At 38.7% G+C, this 20848-nt stretch overlaps 1 protein-coding gene across 1 annotated transcript in view; it reads left to right on the forward strand.

The window, feature by feature from the left end:
- Window positions 1–20848, forward strand: part of PPP1R21 (protein phosphatase 1 regulatory subunit 21) — a 60948-nt gene that overhangs the window by 11793 nt on the left and 28307 nt on the right. The window contains exons 3-12 of the mRNA XM_026486252.4: window positions 1314–1460; window positions 4091–4192; window positions 5325–5489; window positions 5675–5733; window positions 6729–6823; window positions 9951–10003; window positions 10492–10641; window positions 13925–14026; window positions 14116–14204; window positions 16800–16936. Coding sequence (XP_026342037.1) covers window positions 1314–1460; window positions 4091–4192; window positions 5325–5489; window positions 5675–5733; window positions 6729–6823; window positions 9951–10003; window positions 10492–10641; window positions 13925–14026; window positions 14116–14204; window positions 16800–16936 — 1099 coding nt within the window. The remainder of the gene's footprint in view (window positions 1–1313; window positions 1461–4090; window positions 4193–5324; window positions 5490–5674; window positions 5734–6728; window positions 6824–9950; window positions 10004–10491; window positions 10642–13924; window positions 14027–14115; window positions 14205–16799; window positions 16937–20848) is intronic.

The following is a 20848-nucleotide window of genomic DNA, read 5'->3' on the forward strand; positions in this document are numbered from 1 at the left end:
TTGATTTGGATTTCTTTAACTTGAAATACAGGATAATTTGGATATGGGCTGGGTCTATATTTGCCATTAAGCTCCAAGCAAAAATTAAGGGCTTACTAAAAAACAATAGAAAAGAAAAATGTTTCTCTACTTAATGGAAACATTATTCTATCCTTCTGGCTGCTCTCAACATGCAGATAATGTCAGTAGCTGGCAGACACCAGCCTTTGGTTTCTAGGTTGCTGTTTCAATATACTTCTATCACTTTGTCATTAAAGCTTGACCTCGTCTTAGCTTTGCAGTGGTTTTTCAGTGAAAGTAATGTAACTACAGTTCTTTAAATATACAGTAGGATATGGTCATCTGTGTTTGATTACCAGTGAACACAAAGTTGTCACAATATCGTAGTAAAATATAGTGAGAATAATATATTTTTTTAAAGATTTTATTTATTTATTTGACAGAGACAGCCAGCGAGAGAGGGAACACAAGCAGGGGGAGTAGGAGAGGAAGAAGCAGGCTTCCAGCGGAGGAGCCTGATGTGGGGCTCGATCCCATAACGCCGGGATCACGCCCTGAGTCGAAGGCAGACGCTTAATGACCGCGCTACCCAGGCGCCCCTGAGAATAATATTTTTTTAAAAATAGAGCTAAATTAAATATTTCTCTAGTTTTCCGCTTTCTTACCTCATTGTGGTGTAAACGGTACAAAATGGGCAGTAGAAGATACATTGTGTAGATTTTAGATTTTGTTTCTATTTTTACTTAAGACTTTAAGGTGAATTGATGCAGCATCTAAAAATATTCTCGTGTTAGGATAATATTGATTTTTATCTTTGACAAATCAGAATACTTTAAAGTAAAATTAAGTATAGTGGAAGGACTTCATTTTGACTGACTTAAATTCAGGGAGGATTTATTGAAAAAAATGAATCCCAATAAATTGCTTCCCATTCTTACTGAAGGGCATCATCAGTGAGTAGGAGGTTCTCTTTCACAATTCAAGTTTATAAAATTGTAGCCTCAGGCATTGTGCCTCCTCACTGCCAGACACCCATATAACAACATTATGGAATAATACAGAGTTGTAGATATTTTACTTTAAGTTGATGAATGTCTGTTACTTCAGTAGATATACTTTTTTAAATTTACCTGTTTGCCCCAAAAAAATGGTTTTGTCACAAAACAGAGCTGAAAACATGGGAACTGGCATGATCAACATGCAGTGTGAATTCCCAAGAGGTTTGATCATATTTTAGTGAAACAAAAATAATTTCATTATTTGAAACCTTAAGGCTAAATTATAAGGAATGGTCTGTTTTCACTATGATGTAGGAACAACTGAAAATGAAGGATCAATCACTGAGAAAACTACAGCAGGAAATGGACAGTTTGACATTTCGAAATCTGCAGCTTGCCAAGAGGGTAGAACTACTTCAAGATGAATTGGCTCTAAGTGAACCCCGAGGCAAGAAAAACAAGGTAGGTCAAATAAAAGCAAGTTAGTGAGACCTTGTCTCCTAGGTACAGACATCTACAGGCCATCTGGTTTTAACAGAACACCTCCCCTCCAAATTCCCTAATGTTCCATTATTATGCTTGGATATGGGGTCAAGGAAACAGACACTTACAATTAATCTATGTGGTAATATTAGAGGCATTTTTATGCAAAAGTAAGTTTTGAATAATTTGTTAGAAGCAAACATGTGCATATTAGATTTAGTGTCTGAGAAAAGTGAAAGGAGTAACTCATACTGGTCAAAATTACTGATATCTCTGAGTTACACTAAGATGCCATTAACTCAAGGTAGGGCAAATAGAGAAACAGTGTGGAAGTGTATAACAAGTCATGTGAAAGTAGCAATTGAAATACTTATTCCTTAAGTTTGTAAATTTGCTGCAAATATTTCTTAGTGTTTATTTTTATGAGGCTGATTTAGTATTCTTGTCTGGTCATGTAAAAATAAACTTTTTCCATTATGGTTAATATAGTGAGACATGATTCTCATTCCATAAGATGGATGGTCTGGTATTTTCGAACATTCCGTGATTAAGAAGTTGCATTTTTTTAAGGGTAGGGGCTAGTGATTGAATCTTTAAATCTCATGTGTATAGAGAGCAGCACCTGGCAAATGTGTGGATTGAGGCAGTAAAAGTAGAAGGGGAGGAGGGAAGAAGAAGGCACACAGTAACTCTGAAGCAGCACGGTATGGAGGGAAGAGCACGGGCTTTGGGGTTAAGCCCAGGCTTGAATTCTTTGTCTGCATTTTAGCTTTGCAACCTCAGTTTCTTCATCAGCAACATGAGGATAATACTCTCAGTCTGTTGAGTATTAAATGGGATCCTGTAAAGGTGCGTAGGACTGTATTTGCCATATTATGGGCAATCAACATAATTCTATGTTAGTACCTTTCCATATACGTGTCCCCCACATAAAAGAGTTCTCTAGAGTGGTAATTTTCAAATACATGGGGAATAGAGAGGGCAAAAACAGGTATGTATTAGAATCACTTGGGGAATTTTGTCAAAATACACATGCTCTGGAAATTCTGGGAGACCTTTGGGGAAGGAATAGCCAGCCGTACGTACTTCAAATGTGCTCCCCAGGTTAGTGAGATCCTCCCCCCAGTGCTGTTTTCATAGAGGCTTGGGTGTAATACTTCTGAGTTAATGTTAATTAAAGTTTCCAAATTTGGAAGCACTAATGACCCAGAATGCCCAGAATATGTCATTTGGCTGTCTTCCTCGTGCAGCTCTTGTGTCCCAAATATGATGGAGGTTTAATGTTTTGTTTAGTTTCTATTTAGCGTTTTTTTTTTTTTTTAAGATTTTATTTATTTGAGAGAGAGCACACGCACAAGCGGGAGGGAGGGGCAAAGGGAGAGGGAGAGGGAGAGAGAGAATCTCAAGCAGACTCTGTGCTGAGCACGGTGCCCTACGTGGGGCTCGATCTCATGATCTGAGATCATGACCTGAACCGAAATCAAGAGTTGGCCACTTAACTGACTGAGCCACCCTGGTGCCCCTGTTTTGTTTTGTTTTTAATATAGCTGCTGCATTTTCAAAGGGCTTTTTAATCATTGGTTCACACTGGATCAGTAAGTAACTTCATTTTAAGTGAGGAGTGAGGGCACAGGAAAGGCAGAGAAGGGTGGTGACTGATGTCCAAACACAGTTTCATTGTTAGGCCATCCGTGGAATAGTCTCAGCTCTTGTATTCCATGAAAACAAATGTTCATTTTTGGCTCTCTTAAATAGTGCTATTCTTCTATGTAGAAAAAGTTAATATTGGTAAAAAAAGGAAAAGGAAGGTATTTCTCATGATTTTTGAGCTTTTTCCTTCTGTTCATTCATGGTAGCTTTATTTTATATGGTTATATATATATTTTTAAATTAGAAATTTACGTAAACTTGTGTATGAACTTATCGTTGTGAATTCTAATTAATTTGTTACATTTTCTTAAAGGAGTTTAACAACTCAGACTCATGGAATTGCTAAAGCTGATTGCCCAAACCAAAAGATCAACTTAAAATGATATATATTTTTTATTTTTCTAAATTTAAATTCAATTGATTAACATATAATGCATTATTAGTTTCAGAGGTGGAGGTCAGTGGTTCATCAGTCTTATGTAATACCCAGTGCTCTTTATATCATGTGCTCTCCTTAATGTCCATCACCCAGTTACCCCAGCCCCCCAGTCCCCTCCAGCAACCCTCAGTTTGTTCCCTATGAGTACGAGTCTCTTATGGTTTGTCTCCCTCTCTGATTGAAATGATATATTTTAGCATATTTTCATGGCTAGCTTTCTGGACCTGCTGTGTCTTCCAGTAGAACTATTCCTGAATTCATCTGCAAAGAATAGTGAGCCGTACCTGTTCTTTATTCTCTCTCTCTTTTTTAAGCTTTCCTGCCCATTCCTATATTTGCAGTTCCTACTTGTGTCAGATAGGAAAAGTTAAATGATGGATTGTACACCTTTTGCAGGATTGTTTGAGAATGGTGCACACGTAGAAGAGACAAGCTACTAAGGTGATAGAGAATCTGTGTACCTTAGGATGTTTCTCTAAAGGATGAAAGTTATGTGGACCTAACTTATTCTTTCTATCAGAAAAGTGGAGAATCTTCTTCTCAGTTGAGTCAAGAGCAGAAGAGTGTCTTTGATGAAGATCTGCAAAAGAAGATAGAAGAGAATGAACGGTTGCATATACAAGTGAGAAAATCTGTTTTTCCCATAAATTAAAAATGGGTCGTGTGGAATGTGGAAAAACCAATGCAGGATAGAGTGTTTTGTGTATGTGTTTTAATGTTTCCTGTGGTTGTTAGGTGTATATGTCACTGTCATTGATTCATTTCTTAAATCTCATTCATATCTTAATCTGCATGTGTGTTTTGAAATATGCATTTGTTTAGAGGACGGCAGAGTAACTTTGTAATTTAACAGTACAGAAATATACTAGGCACTGTTCATTTTATCTAGAAAATGATTAGATGGATCGTTTAGATGGGGGCTTATCAGTAAGTAGTGTTTGGTTTTTAAATTATTACTGTTTAGTTGGTTGGTATTTGTTCACCTGTTATTCTGTAAGGTCTATTCCGGTACACACCATGTCGGTTTGTATGCCTTCCCCCTGGACAGGGTCTTATTCATGGCGGGAGCTCAAATATTTATGAAATGTTGAATAATTAGTGTTTACCTCCCAACATCCAGCATATTTAAGAGTCGTAGTGTAATGTCTCCGACCATGCCTCCTGAACTTTTTGTGAAATGGTGAGCATAGTCAAATGGTGGAAAATAAATATGCATTAATTCTCAGTTTAACATTTTGCAAATATAAGAAAAATGAGCTTTTGACCTCAGTGCATTTTGTGTTAAGTATTCATTATTCTTAATTAGTGCTGGATTCTTATTTAGTAAAAGAGCTTTACCTGTTTTAGGGATAACCTCTGTTTGAATTTTGATTACTTAATTGTGGAAGTTAGCGTAACAGAAAAGTTATACCCTGGTCAGTTGAAGTCTCTGTGTGCCAGAAGTTGTTTGGAAGAAATCTTTGAGCCTGAGAGGAAGGAGGTGTAGGCTTCAGTATCGATCTCCTGTGTTCAGATCTCATTTCTACCTCAGGCAAGTTGAAGCTTTGGTTTCCCCATGTGGAAAGGAGGGATAACTATAGCACTACCTCTGACATACTGTGAGGATTCTGTGATATCATACCTGTGTGGGTGTTGCGTAGTGAGTGTATGGAACCATGTGGAAATTGCTCAATGAATAGTCACTGCTGTTGCTTTTCTCTCCATTTGTATATATTTGGATATTGTGAGAAGAGAAGATGATCTTTTCTTTTCAGTTTTTTGAAGCTGACGAGCAGCACAAGCACGTGGAAGCAGAGCTGAGGAGTCGGCTGGCCACCCTGGAGATGGAGGCGGCCCAGCACCAAGCCGTGGTCGATGGCCTGACACGGAAGTACATGGAAACTATCGAGAAACTGCAGAATGACAAGGCCAAACTAGAAGTAAGCCCCACTGTTGGGGAGAGCACGTTAAGAGATAGACAGGGTTCTTGTGAATCTTCTGTGTGCTTTACGGAATTCACAGTCAGTCATTCAAGGGGTGGCTTGTTACCTCCCAAGTGTGTATCCTAAGTGTGCCCTCATCTGTAGCCTGAGCCATCTGCTTTTCTTTTTCTTCTAAAATTCAGGTAAAATCTCAGACTCTAGAAAAGGAGGCCAAGGAATGTCGGCTTCGAACAGAAGAATGGTATGTGGAAACATGAATTCCAAGGGGTCCTGAAGTAAATATTAAAGACCTGAGTTCTGGTTTAGCAGCTCCTCTCTCTTAATCTCACATTTGAAGTGAGCTGGGAGCAGGCCATCTCCAGGGTCCCTCAGTTCTGTTATCCCTAAGGCCTGACACACTCTTGGTCAGCTGGCTTGTGCATTAATTCTCAGCCTGCAGATGTTTGTGGCCATGGCAGATGGCGTTCTGGGGCTCCTGTCCTGAGGATTGAATGCGTTCTGTTTCAGGCTACACTGAAGAGAGAGCTTTCTGAGAGTTCCAGGCAGGAAAACTGACTCCTTTTCACTGTGCCTTTTAGTGATACATTTTGATTAAAACAGAGGCTACAGGATCTAATTTGGAGATACCTAAATCTTAAAATTCAAATATGATGAATTGATGGGTGGTAAACGCATAGTCCAGCCTTTAGTTGATAAATGACGTAGTACTTTAGGTTTCAATAGAATCAGTCACGTGAATTTCTTCAGTTTAGTTGCATTGGTAGAATTACATGCATGGTTTAGGTGTATACCTACGCTCATAATTGAATCAAAAACAGAAAAATTATCAGATTTTGAGCCCAAGGGGGGGAATATCTGATACAATACTTAAAAAAGAACTTTACTGTAATACTTGAACAAACATTTATGTTGGCACATAAGAAAGATAAAATTTGTGATTTTGAAATGGCTTTAAGATTACTTTGCACTTGGGGAAGTAAACTGACAAGATTGTATTAGATACTGGGACTGTGACAAAGTCTGACAGTCTTAACATCATTGAACAGGAGTCTCAGGGGCTTCAGAATTGAGGATTAGTATTTTTCTTATCTTCATCGTTTAATAAGTATCTACCACCTAGAGTGTCCTGATGTCAGGCACAAGTCTCTGAAAGCTTGATACCAGCTGTTGTGGTAACAAGGAAGTGAGGATCCACTGTCTGACTGGTGATCATGTGGTTTTTTTTTTTTCTTTCAGTCAATTACAGTTAAAGAATCTTCATGAAGATTTGTCAGGTAGATTAGAGGAATCCTTATCAATCATCACAGAAAAAGTACCTTTTAATGATACAAGTAGGTATTATGTACAGTTTTCCATTATTTGCAACTTTGAACCTCTCTCTCTGGTAACGAACTAATTAAAAAAGTTTTTAATTTATTTGGCAAAGAATTTCATTGGCCCAACAGAGGGTTGCTTTCTTTTTGTTTTTTTGATTAGCTGTGGCCCTCATATATCATAGGGAGGCTGACAGTCAGCCTTCTTGGAAAAAGCTCTTTATTGCACGTATGGAGCATATCTCTAGGTTAAAAACCAACCTGCACATAAAGTACTTGAAAATTTGTATAAGAAAAGCTGTTCATGTTGGGAAAGTGGGGAAGGGCGGTGGGAGATGGATCTTCTCAGCCTGGTATCTCCTGTACCTTTGGTGATCTCCACTGATAGGGAGTTGACTTGGGTAAGTCCTCCTTCCTATTCATCCTGAGAATGGTCTGGTAATTTACATAGCCAAGAGTGAGGAAAAGAACTTAAAAAAAAAAAATCACCTTACATGTATAATAGGTGCCAATTTTGTAATATTTAGAGAAAAATTAAATCAGAACCTTGAAAATAAAGAATATGCTTTATTTAATTGCTTGGAATTTTGAAGTTTATCTTCAAACAAGTACAGATTTCCTTTTTTACAGCCACATGATTAACATTTTATACTTCCCCTAAATTTTTTTCTGGAAGACCTAAGAAAAGAGGAAAGAAAAGACACCAAAGAAAAACAGTTTGATCTGACAGTGAAATCAGCATATGTCATTATTTTATCAAAGCCTAAGTTCCTCTGAAAATAACACCTGTTTCTAGTTTCTACATTAATGTAAATAGCGTTAGCATACTTTGATCCACTAGACTTGAAATCTTGGCATTTCATTTTCCCTTTAATCCTTCTATCAATTAATCATCAGGTTCTAATAATTTCCTTCTGGATCTCTTTTGGATTTATCTTTCCTTTTCCACTACTAGTTGTCACCCTGCTTTAGATCCTTATCATGTCAGTGTGAGTTACTTTTAGTTCTGCAAAATTTAGAGATCATTTGTTGAGTGCCCAGATGGATGGGGAGCACAAGGGATATAAACATTTCTAAGGCAAAAATCTCTACCCTAAGGGAATTTATGTCCAGAAGGGGAGAGATAATGTATGGAAATGTCTAAAATATAAGTTAACCTGTTCAATAAAGAGACTCTTGGGGTTTCAGAGGAAGGACAGATTATTGCTGGAGGAGTTGTTTGGGGAAGTCTTCTGGAAGAGGTGTGCTTTGAGCTGGGCCTGCATATGTGAGTAGGTTTTATTGGGCAGAGATGCAGGAAAACGAACCAGGGAATTAAGTGGAGTGTGGTATGTGGGACATAAGGTGCGTCATGGTCTATGGAGCAGTAATTAGCTAAATGTGACAGGAGTCTAGAGTGGGTGGGGGTAGGAAAGTTCTGAAAGGGTGGGTGAAGCTAGACCCTAGAGTTATGGGCCAAGGAGTTGGGACTCAGTTCACAAGATGGTGGGGGCATTGAAGCCTTTGATCCAGGAAGTGTCACAAAGAAATCTGTGCACTCACAGAGTTAGTCTGGCAAGGGTGTAGACTGCCCTGGAATGGGGAAAGGGGACCAAGACTATTGTGATGCTAGTCCTTGATGTGCTGTTATGGAGGCTGGAGCCTGAGTTGTCAGGGAGATAGATGCAAGCAGGCAAGGGAGCTGGAGTAGGCAGTGTGGGGGAAAAGATGTGGTGCCATTGACAGAAATCAGAGAGGCAGACGAGGGGCAGGTTTATGGGAAAGATGATGAGGCTAATTTATTGTTTAATATTCTGACAGATCAGTTTATATCTGTCTTTCTGTTGTACGCATTTCTAAGTAAAAGCCTAGACCGTGGAGAGACTGGAGTTCACCCCATTGGGATGGATGGGCATTGAGAGTGGTGGGAATGAGGGGTACAAAGTACAGAGAGGCCCGTGCAGTGTCCTTGGAGAGTTCTCCCTCACAGGGGTCAGGAAGGAGAAGGGCTAAGGTGATGGAGGTGGTGAGGAGCTGGGGCAATGAGGTGCCGTGGAAGCCGGGGAAGGGAGTGTTCAGCCTGGTGGTGCTGGGCAGTTCTAGCAGTGCTGTGGGGAGCTCAGAGAGGCTGAGGTGACAGTAAAGGTAGCTGCTTTGGTGACTCTGAGGAGAGTGGTTCCATGCTGGTAGAGGTGGCCAGCAGGTGGCCAGCACGAGGGTTAGAGGTGGATGGTGCTAAGAAAACAGGCAGAGACATGCTGTTCTTTGAGCAGGTGGGAAAGGATGGGAGCTCAGCAGATGATTCAGTATGATAGAGTAATGGGGAAGAAGTCACGGTGGAGATAGAATTTAAAAAGCTGCAACAAATGCTTTTTTTGAAGGTAATTTTGAAGATATAGGGAGGAGGAGGGGTGGTTGGTGGATTAGGCCCTGAGGGGCCAAAAGGAGATATTGCTGGGGACCCAGGAGGGGAGGTTTGAGTGGCTGAAGTGGTGTGCAGAGATTAGTAGAGGGGACTGAAGTGTGAGATCAGGTGTCGGGAAGCTATCAGAGGTTGGGTACGGAGTCTGGGATAGAGAGGAGGACTGTGAGAAAATAAGGAAGCCAACCCAGAAAAGTTAGGATTGAGTCATTAGGATCAGCAGTAGCAGGCAGTGGACTGTCAAATATTCTAGTGTCATGAAAACCGTGGTATTTTTGGATGATTGGTATGGCAGCTGTGTGCAGGGCTATTTTAGAAGGGAGCATGACTGAACATGGCAAGAACGTCATGGGCCTTCCTAAGTAATCTTGATAGGCCTTAAGTTTTTGAAATGATTTCTTAGAAATAGAAACTCAGGGTTTGGTTATCCTAAAGTTAAAAAAATTGGGGGGCCCCTGGCTGGCTTAGTGGGTAGAGCATGCCACTCTTGCCTGGGCCATGAGTTCAAACCCCATGTTGGGCATGGAGCCTACTTAAAAAAAAAAAAAATTAGAAGTATTATTTTATCTGAGAAACAACTGATTCTATATAAATTCCGTTATTCTCTTATACTATGATTGTGGCCTTGATCATTTAAAATTCTTATGTAGAGCTGATTTTGCCACAAAGCATTCATTATTTTTCAGTTATGCTGTTTTCCTGTAACGTAAAATGACTTAATGTGCATCCATTTTTGTTTTGTAGAATATAGTCAGTATAACGCTCTGAATGTTCCCCTCCACAATAGGAGACATCAGGTAATGATGACGTTTTTATTTTCCGTGATGTGTATGTCAAACTTTTCAGAAACAAGAATTTATTGTTTGGGCCTCTGTTTAGTGCACTAAACCGTTGTGTTTAACTTTGGCTTTACTTTCTCATACATTTTTCAAAAAATTGCATCACTTGCTATTTATTGGATTCAGAAGTAATACAGACTTGCTTTCATCTGGTACCATTAGAACTGAATTACGGGGTACACTTACTTTGTGAGCCATATCTTTCTTCTAGGTGGTGGGCCTCGCACTTACACGGTCTAGGTTAAGTGGAGGAGGTCTGTTTGCCAAAACTGCTGGCTTTCTCATTTACTTAGATGGGAATATTAAAATCTGAGTGGGAGCAAATGAATTTAAAGTCAGGATTAATTATCTTAGAATTTAAATGTTTTCTCTAAAAGCAGACTTACGTGGAAGTTGCCTGAAAATAGTAATTGGATAGTTGACTTTATCTACTTTTCATTTAAAAGCTGAAGATGCGGGACATTGCTGGGCAGGCCCTGGCTTTTGTTCAAGATCTTGTGACGGCTCTTCTGAACTTTCACACCTATACAGAACAGAGGATTCAGATTTTTCCTATTGATTCTGCCATTGACACTATATCTCCATTGAATCAGAAGGTAAATTTAACTCAGGGTATGTGTTCTTTGCCCAGAACAAGTAGGAAGACATGTTCTTTCTTTTCAGACCACTACTATGCATCAGCCAAGTGCTATGGGGGACGTGGAAGAAAAATAGAATTCACGGTCTTTAACCTTAAGATAAAATGTGGCAAACATGGAGATTCTTAAGAAATTAAATGCCGGGGAAGTGTGGGTGGTGAGGCCAGTAAGGGATGTGAGGTCCTCAAGGAGGGGAGATTGCTGTTGGTGGTAGTGTCTGGGAAAGAGTCTTTGGGGATTTGAATGGGTTTTGAAAAATGAGCAAGATTTGAAGAAGAGGAGAGAAATAGGATTGGTTTTTTTTCCTCCAGAAGAGGGCGAGACATGAGCAAAGGCCCGGAGTAGGAAGGCATAAGGAAGCGGGTGGGGGCTGGGGAGGGAGCAGGGAGCAAACTGTTTTGGCAAGAGTGTGAAGTCTTCGAAGTAGAGGATTGAAAGGTCAGGTTGCAAAGAAAAAAACATGGCTCCAGACTCTGGAAGGCCCCTGGGCTCAGACCAAGGCCCAGACTCTCAATTTGTATGTAGAATAGGGGCCTTTTGTAGTTTTTTTGACCAGCATGTGACATAATGCAAAGTGCCATTTTATTGTTGAAAAAGTCAATTTGCTGGCATTTTTCTCTCTCCCTGTTTGTACTCACTGTGTAACTTTCGTCACTGGGTATGTTTAAAAGCAAAAAAAAAAAAAAAAAATGTGTGTGGTATGGTTGACCTTCCTGCTGGGGTATGGAGTAGGAGTGAAACTGCTTCTCTGGTTGAGCTTTGGGGCATTTTTAGGGTATGTGAAGTTTAAATAAGGAATAAGAAGAGGGTTGACTGTCATTCCCTTCAGTCCATGTGCTTTTTTGGGGCCTGGCAAATTTTGCTCCTTTCTTTCCTGTTTTCTCCCCCAGCTAGTTCTAAAAAAGGATTTAAAGTAGCTTGCAAGACCACATTTAACTGAAAAGAAAAAAATAGTGTATTAGTTCTGTATTGCCGTGTAATAGATTACACCAAAACTTAGTAGTTTAAAACAACAGACATTTATTATTTCACACAGTTTCTGTGGTCAAGAATTCAGGAGAAGAGTATCTGGGGGGCTTCTGGCTCATGATCTTTCATAAGCTTTCAGTCAAGAGTCAGCTGAGGCTGTATTCATCTAAAGACTTGACTAGGGTGGGGCATCTGCTCACAAGGCGGGTGCGTTAGTGCTGGCTGTTGGCTGGAAGCCTTGGTTTCTCATTGAGTACACTTCTCCATAGGGCTGCTCGAGTGTCCTCAAGACATAGCAGTTAACTTCCGCTAGAACGAGTGAGCCAAGAGAGAGCAAAGTGGAAGCCATGATGCCTATGATGACTTAGCCTGGGCATTTAATATCATCCCTGCCACCATCTTGTATTGGTCACACAGACCAGCCCTGAAACAATGTGCCAGGGTACTACACAAAGCTCAGAACAGCCAAGGCAGGGATCATTGGGGCCATCTCGAAGGCTGGCTCCTACAGGGAAGAAATTGAGGGATCTTGTTAATGTATGCTCTCAGTGTCCCATAATGTGGCATTCTGAAACGAATCTGCCACTCTTCCTACTTAGCTGATTCTTCTTCCCAGCTTGTTTTTGCGTACCATGCAGTGTTTGAATAGGGTTTCTGTCCATGTGTCCTGTAAGTACCTAGTAGTATAGCAAAAGCTATACTCTGGAGTCACACTACTGGGGTCCAGCCACTTCCTGTGTCCCCTTGGGCAATTTACTTAACTTCTCTGTGTTTCAGTTTCCTGGTATTTAGAATGGAGGATAGAGTACACACCTCACGGGTATATATGTTTGAGGATTAAGTAGTAATACATGTGAGGTACTAAGAATAGTGGCTGGCACGTCGTAAGCCCTCAATAAAGGTTGGTTCTTATTATCATTATACCTTACACATAGGAAACCCTCAGGAAGTGCTTGATTTTCATCAGTTTTGATCAGACTCCACGAATCTATTGAAGTTCATAATAATTAAACTTTGGGCCTTTGAAATGCTTTTTAATTTCACTGTGGGCAAAAAGCTTTCAGATGACTTGGGTAGGGAAAACAGTACTGCAGCATTTTAATGTAAAAGTTATATTTTCTCTTATACTTCCTATAATATAAAAAAAAATATTTTACTCAATACTGGTTCTTTGTCCCTTTTTGGAATTTTATTTTAGCTTGTTGCCACATTATGCCAACACAGTGAGAATCAAATATGTTAATCTTAGCTGAAACACTTCCATCACTTTGAAGAATTCATGTATTTCTCAATATTTTACCTTTGGTGCTTTGGCCTATGAAAGGTTCTATGTGGTTTTTCTAATAAGTCTTATTATTGAATAAGTCTGTATTATTCTGAGATTCAGAAACCACTTGTTAAAAGATGACCAGAGTGTTTAGACTTGTTCCTAGAATCATAAAGTAGACATTTATGATTTAAGCAGAGAGAGATCAAGTGAGTTGCCCAGGGCCAGATATCTATAATTTGTAGTATGGCCAGTTGAATCACATTTCTGCATAATGAGATCTTATATTTCTATACTGAGAAATCAAAATTTGAGCCATTATACAATACTTTGTTAATTGAGATATTTCATAAGTGAAAATTAACTCTTTGCTTCTAAATCGTCTAAATGCCTGTAAGATTTTTTTTTCTGAATTTTTTCTTCACACTGAATTAGTTCTTTATAAATACTAAGGTATTGGTGACAGTTATAAACATTTTTTACATCCTCATTTTGGGGATATTTATATGCCTGGAATTTGTTAACCCTGAACATTGTACACAGTAAAAATAAGAAGCTGTCTTCAATAGACTGTTTTTTTAAAAATGAGATACATAACATAAAAATCTTTCATACAGTTTTGATTTTCTTTTTCTTTCTTTCTTTCTCTCCTTTATTTTTTTTCTTTTCCTTCTTTCTTTTTTAAACTGAGACCTCTCTAGAGAAGCAGGTGTTTGGGGAAGGCCTGTTGGTGCGGGTTTTAATGCAGTGTCCCCTCCGTATGTCCTCCCATGCCTGGTTGTTACTGATGTCACCCCTCTTCAAGTTCCTCCTTTTGGAATGAGATGGGGACTTGGGGATTGTATTTGGGACTGTTAGAAGTGTGAACATCTCTGTTTTGTAAAAGCCAAACTTAAAAAGTTTCCAAAAGAATTTAGGTTTATAACTCAGCGAGTCCATTTACAAATCTGTTGATACTTGTTATTTTCCAGCGATGTAACTCACAGTTCTTTCCCTTCTCTGTAGTTCTCACAATACCTTCATGAAAATGCGTCCTACGTCCGCCCTCTTGAGGAAGGAATGCTTCATTTATTTGAAAGTATTACTGAGGATACTGTGACTGTCCTGGTAATTTTCTTCTATGTTTTACTTCTTGGAAATGGAAGTTCCTCTTTGTCAAATAACACTATTAACAGGAAATTATTTTTCTTTTCCAGGAGACAACTGTGAAATTGAAAACTTTTTCAGAGCATTTAACCTCTTACATATGTTTTCTTAGGAAGATTCTTCCTTATCAGTTAAAAAGGTACTTCCCCTTGAGGCCAAGGAGCTTGGGAAATTGTGGGGTGTCCCCTGACCTGTGCTGGAGTTAAAATAACGATGTGTGCCCCTTGTGAGCTGCCTGATTTTTCTGCACCACAGTCGATTTGGACTTCTGTGAAAAAGGAAAATAATGGCTTGAGCAACATAAACTTATACTTAAGAAAATTGAATTGTAGTGCATCAGTTAGGGTTTTTTGAGTAGTTCTGTAGTGTGGTTACCGCTATAACCACATAATGCTGTGAATCAGTATTTTCAGTGATTGTGAATCACACATTTATTGAAAGAAATCTTCCAGTTTTATTCTTTTGCTGTAAACGTTTAGATGAGAGTTATAGTAATTAGCTTCTACAATTGGATCTATAATCATTAGGTTTCTTTGAAGTGGTATTTTCTTGTTTTTATTATTGGTGGTTCATTTAAGTTATAAACTAAAAACTTTATCTGCTCCAGCATTCATAGAAGATATCATTTGGTAACCTTAAATTTCTTTGTTAAGTATTTCTGGATGGGAAAGAGAAAATAATCTGTATAACTGGCAATTTGATAATATTGCTTGTATGTTTTGATACTTTTGGTCTATACCAAGACTCCTGACTCATCTAAATTTTCATCCTAAGATTTAGCCTTTTAAAAAAAAATCAAAGAATAATACAACTGGAACATAAGAGAAATAAGAACATATATGTATTATAATATATTGCAAGATAAGGTTTAGAAAATATGTAGATGAGTAACTTACAGTTATTGAAAATATACAATTATGGTTCATAAATCCTTATAAAACTAAAGTAGTAGGTCTTACCTTTTCAAAAATGTAAACTTTCACTATTTAAAAAGTTTAGTATGTGTTAAAAGTCATTTTATTTCCTAATTCTAACTTGACAAGGTATTTCAATAACCAAATTTTATGATTTGTGGATATGACAGAGTTTTAGGAATCAGAGAATTAGGACTTAGATTAATAATTATGAATTATAGTTTAATTCAGATTTCTTACATGTTATGGTTCAATGTAAAGTTTTTTGAAAATTGACTCTAGAAGTTTAAATAACATAAATTGAATATATCTTATTGATTTGGCTTATGTTTAAGAGGAATCTGTTTGAGATGGGGCGCCTGGGTGGCACAGCGGTTAAGCGTCTGCCTTCGGCTCAGGGCATGATCCCGGCGTTATGGGATCGAGCCCCACATCAGGCTCTTCCGCTATGAGCCTGCTTCTTCCTCTCCCACTCCCCCTGCTTGTGTTCCCTCTCTCGCTGGCTGTCTCTATCTCTGTAGAATAAATAAATAAAATCTTTAAAAAAAAAAAAAAGAGGAATCTGTTTGAGAGCCATTGCAAAGGTGGTATTTACTACTTGAAACAGTTACGCATTTTTATTTTACCTTATTCTTTCACTGTTGCATTTTTAGAAACTTTGGATAAGTCCTTTCTTGATCTTAGGTTCCTATCTTGGAATGTTTTGTTCTCTATCTCATCACGTATTTATGTTTTTAGGTAACTTTTCATCATTGGTTTAAAAACCACTTTAATTGGGCTCCTGGGTGGCTTAGTCGGTTAAGTGACCGCCTTCAGCTCAGGTCATGATCCTGGAGTCGCAGGATTGAGTCCCGCATCAGGCTCCCTGCTCAACAGGGGCTCTGTTTCTCCCTCTGACCCTCCCCTATCTTGTGCTCTCTCTCTCTCAAAAAATAAATAAAATCTTTTTAAAAAAAACCCACTTTAATTGACAAGATGATATGTTTTTTTAGTAGCAAATGGCTTAGTATTGAATGAAGCTGTCTGCTATAAAGTAAAGAAAGAGGAGGAAAGGGATATGACTGTCATTCCTATGTTAATAACTTTCCTAGCTTTATATTATTAACATAGGAATGACAGTGATATCCCTTTCCTCCTCTTTGCTCGATTACTTGCATATTTTTAATAAACACTGTTAAGAGTCCACATGTTTTTTTAACCTTATAATTGTTGTCCTAAGTAACCATTTAAAATTGAAAATGATACAATGTATTATATGAATGATAGCCACTGATTTTTAGATTTGAGTGTATAGATTGTTTGTTTCAGTCAGCTTGGCTTTTACAAATACATATACTAAAAAGATTTCTTTAGGAATTCAGTGTATGAAATATCTTTCTTCTCAAAAATAGCTTTTATTGCATTTTTTTCTTTTTTCTCTTTCTCTTTTTTAAAGTAAGCTCTGTGCCCAGTGTGGGGCTTGAACTCATGACCCTGAGATCAAGAGTCACATGCTCTACTGACTGAGCCAGCCAGGCACTGCTCCTCAAATTTTTTTTTTCCCCTCAAAGTATTTTAAAGGGAAATAATTTTGTGCTGCCCTTAGGATGGAAAGGTAGTGGGCACCTTTTTTCCCCCCCTCCTATTTAGTTCTCTATTAGTTATTTGTAGCAAACAGGTGTATGTATTGTGGTCTAGAATATGGAACTTATAAATGAAATCATTTTTTTTTTCTTGGAAAGTTTCCCTTTGGATATAGTTGTTTGAGAATTTCGATGATTTATTATAGCTATTTCAAAATCATTAGGATGCTCACTTTTGAAAAATCTGCTCATTCCTAGTTTAGAAGAAGAATGTGAATCTTCTCTTTGCACATCTGCATTGAGAGCCAGGAATCTAGAGCTGTCTCAGGACATGAAAAAGATGACAGCTGTGTTTGAGAAGCTGCAGACTTACATCGTTCTTCTTGCCTTGCCAAGTAAGTTTGTTGGTTGCTCATGTTCAACTTGAAGAACTGAGAGTACAAGAAGCTGAAGAAGGGAGATGTTTAGCTTGTTTGAATAGGACGAGTATAAAATCTGGAGTCAGAAAAACTTGAATTGAAATCCTCCAGCCCCTTACACATTTATGATCTTGGACAAATCACTGTACGTCTTTATACCCGTTTTCCCATTTATAAAATGGAGGTAAAGTGATTATTAAGTTAAATTAAGAAGATAGAATATTAGGCATTGAAGACATGTGTTAAATATTAATTCCCTTTCTCTCTATCCTCTTTTTTAAATGGAGAGGGGCAAAGCGTAAGAATTTGTAGCAACTTTCCAACAAGAGCGTAGGGGAGGGAGGGTTGGAAGTAAAAATGTCATTTGTTTCCCTTTGGTCTAATTTGAAGAGAGTATCTTCAGATAATTGAATGGATCTCAGCTTTAAGAATGCTGTGATTTTTTCTGGTACTGTGATTTGTTTTTTTGTAACAACTTTAATGTAATATAATTTATATACCATATAATCTACCCATTTAAAGTATAATGTTCAATGGTTTTTAGTATATTCACAGATATGTGCACCATTACACATCAAAGCTCATTTTAAAATATTTTCATCACCTTAAGAAGAAATCCTGTACTTTAGCTATCACCTCATTCCCCTGTTCCATCCCTCCCTGGCACTAAGCAACTACTAATAGTTTTAGCTCTATAGACTTTCTGTCTATAGATTTGCCTATTCTGAACGTCTTGTATAAATGGAATCATATAATATGTGGTCTTTTGTGGTCTGCTTTCTTTCACTCAGCATAATGTTCTCAAGATTCATCCATTCCTTTTTATTGAAGAATAATATCCCATTATATATCCTACCACATTTTATTTACCCATCAGTTGACGGACAGTTTGTATTGTTTCCACCTTTTGGCTGTTATGAATAATGATGCTATAGATATTTGTGAACAAAGTGTTTGAGTGGGCATAGCCTTCATTTCTCTTGGGTATGTATACCTAAGGGTGGAATTGCTGGGTCATATGGTAACTATGTTTCACTGTTGGCAGAACTGCCATACTGTTTTCCAGGGTGGTTCCCACCAGCAGAGTATGAGCGTTCTGATTTCTCCACATCCTCATCAGCACTTGTTCTTATCTGACTTTTTGATTTAGCCATCCTAGTGTTATTATCTGACTTTGTGAAGTGGTATCTCATTGCAGTTTTGATGTGTATTTCCCTGGTGTCTAATGATGTCAAGCATCTTTTCATGTCCTTACTGGCCATTTGTGTATCTTTTTTGGAAATAGGTTTATTCAGATCCTTTCTCTATTTTTCAATTGGGTTGTCTCTTTATTATTGTGTTTTAAGTGTTCTTTATACATTCTAGACCAAATCCCTTTTTGGATATATGATTGACAATATTTTCTTTCATTTTGTGAGTTACCTTTTCACTTTTTTGATGGTGTCCATTGAAGCACAAAAGTTTTTTATTTTGATGAAGTCCAAATTATCTTTATTTTATTGATCTTGCTTTTGGTATCATATCTAAAAATCCGTTGTCAAATGTGAGGTCATAAAAATAATCCCCTATGTTATCTTGTAAGAATTTTATAGTTTTAGCTCTTATGTTTAGGTCTGTGATTCATTCTGAGTTAATTTTTGTATCTGGTGTGAGGTAAGGGTCCAACTTCCTCTTTTGTATGGGTTTATCCAGTTGTCTCAGCACCATTTATTGAAAAGACTGTTCTTTCCCTATTGAATGGCTTTGGCACCTTATTAAGAATCAGTTGATCATAGATGTATGGATTTATTTCTAGACTCTCAGATTTATTCCAGTGATCTATGTATCTATCCTGTGCCAATACTATACTGTCTTGATGACTGTTGCTTTGTAGTTAGTATTGAGATCAGGAAGTGAGAATTCTCCTACTTTGTTCTTCGTTTTCAAGATTGTTTGGCTGTTCTTGTACTCTCACAATTCCATATGAATTTTAGAATCGGCTGGTTAGTTCTACAAAGAAGTCAGCTGGGATTCTGATAGGGATTGTATTGAATCTGTAGATCAGTTTGGGGAGTTTTGTAGGTTGAATTATGTCTCCCTAAGAAATATGTGAAATTCCACCCTGGTACCTATGTATGTAACTTTATTTGGAAATAGGATCTCTGCAGATGTAATCAAGATAAGGTGGGTTCTACTAGTTTAGGGGGAGCCTTATCAGCCCAATGACTGCCATCCTTGTAAGGAGAGATTTGGAGACAGAGTCACAGGAGAGACTCAGGGAGGCCATATGAAGATAGAGGCAAGGATTGGAGTTAATCCTGCCACAAGCCAAGAAACGTGTGGGGGCAACAGAAGCTGGGAGAGGCAAGGAACTATTCTCCTCTGGAGCCTTTGGAGGAAGTGTGGCCCTGTCTGCACTCTGACTTCAGACTTTTGGCTTCCAGAACTGGGAGAGAATTATCTTCTGTTGTTTTAAACCACCCCCTTTGTGGTACTTTGTTACAGCAGCCCTGGGAAACTAATGTGGGAGTATTGCCATCTTAATGATGTTAAGTTTTCTGGTTCATGAACCTGGTGTATTTTCCATCTAGGTAGACCGTCTTTAATTTTATTTTGTAGTTTTTCAGAGTAAGCACCCTGGTGGTGTTTCTTGGGGGTTCAGCCTTGGCCTTGCACACAGTCGCCCTGGGTGACAGTGGTTTTGTCAGGGCTCTTTCCCTGTTTTGTTTCTTTCTTTTTTTTTTTTTTAAGATTTTATTTATTTATTTGACAGACAGTGAGAGAGGGAACACAAGCAGGGGGAGTGGGAGAGGGAGAAGCAGGCTCATAGCAGAGGAGCCTGATGTGGGGCTCGATCCCATAACGCCGGGATCACACCCTGAGCCGAAGGCAGGCGCTTAACCGCTGTGCCACCCAGGCGCCCCTGTTTTGTTTCTTAATCTTAACAAGGATAAGCTCCACTGATTGCTGGCTGACTGCTGTCTTGTTTTTAATAATGCCTTGGGGGCATAAATTTCTCCACAGATGATCCAGTTGAATTTGGGCTTCTTTATGGGTATAGTTTTTGAGATCAGTGTTTGAGGTTTGTTATGACCCCAGGAGGGCTCTTCTTAGCTGTTTTTTTCCTCTGGTAAACCAGCCACCCTACAGTTTAACTTACATCTTTAATGAATCAACCAATTAACTGTTAACTGCTTTCACCACAAGCTCCATTATTTTTGAGAGCACCTTTAGACTTGAACTTTTCCATACTCTGTTGAGAATGAAATCAATTCATTTGGGAACAGATTCAGAGTTTTCTGTTATAAGGCCTATGCCTGCCTTGGGCTAAATCTCTGAGCCATGGTTCTGGTGCTGGAGATGGGGACCACGATGCACTTCTCAGAGTACCACTCTTGCTTTAGTGGCTGAGTGCTGGCCAAGAGTGGGTAGTGCCGCAGCCTCTGGTCTCCTTGGCTTGCCTTTTTCAGTGTGGTTAAAATGAGCTGGGGCAAGGGTATGTATGGAGAACCCCAGTGTTCTCAGCAGTACTGTGCTTGGGGTAGAGCCTCCATCCTACGAGTTGGGGCTGGGTGGAAGAACCCCCACCTCTCAGCGTACTCAGCCCAAACTTAGCTTTAGCAACAGGTAGCTGGGGACAAGGGGAGAAATGCAGCCCTCCAGCTGGCAGTTAGAGGAGAGCTGTCTTCTCGGCCTCACCAGTCTGGAGTGGGATTTTTAGCTCACTGAGCTGGTGAGGGGAGGGTGGGAATGGGTCTTTGTTCAAATACCACAGATTCTGGCCGTTCTTACTGAATCGTTAAAGATTTTTTTTTCTTTTTTTTATCCCTTTGTTTTTAAAAGATCTTCTAAAGTAAATGTTCTTCATTTGCTGTATGCACTTAGGATCATTTCCAGAGTCTTAAATGG

The sequence above is a fragment of the Ursus arctos genome, unplaced genomic scaffold, assembly GCF_023065955.2.
Source record: "Ursus arctos isolate Adak ecotype North America unplaced genomic scaffold, UrsArc2.0 scaffold_8, whole genome shotgun sequence".
In the NCBI taxonomy this organism is placed as follows: domain Eukaryota; kingdom Metazoa; phylum Chordata; class Mammalia; order Carnivora; family Ursidae; genus Ursus; species Ursus arctos.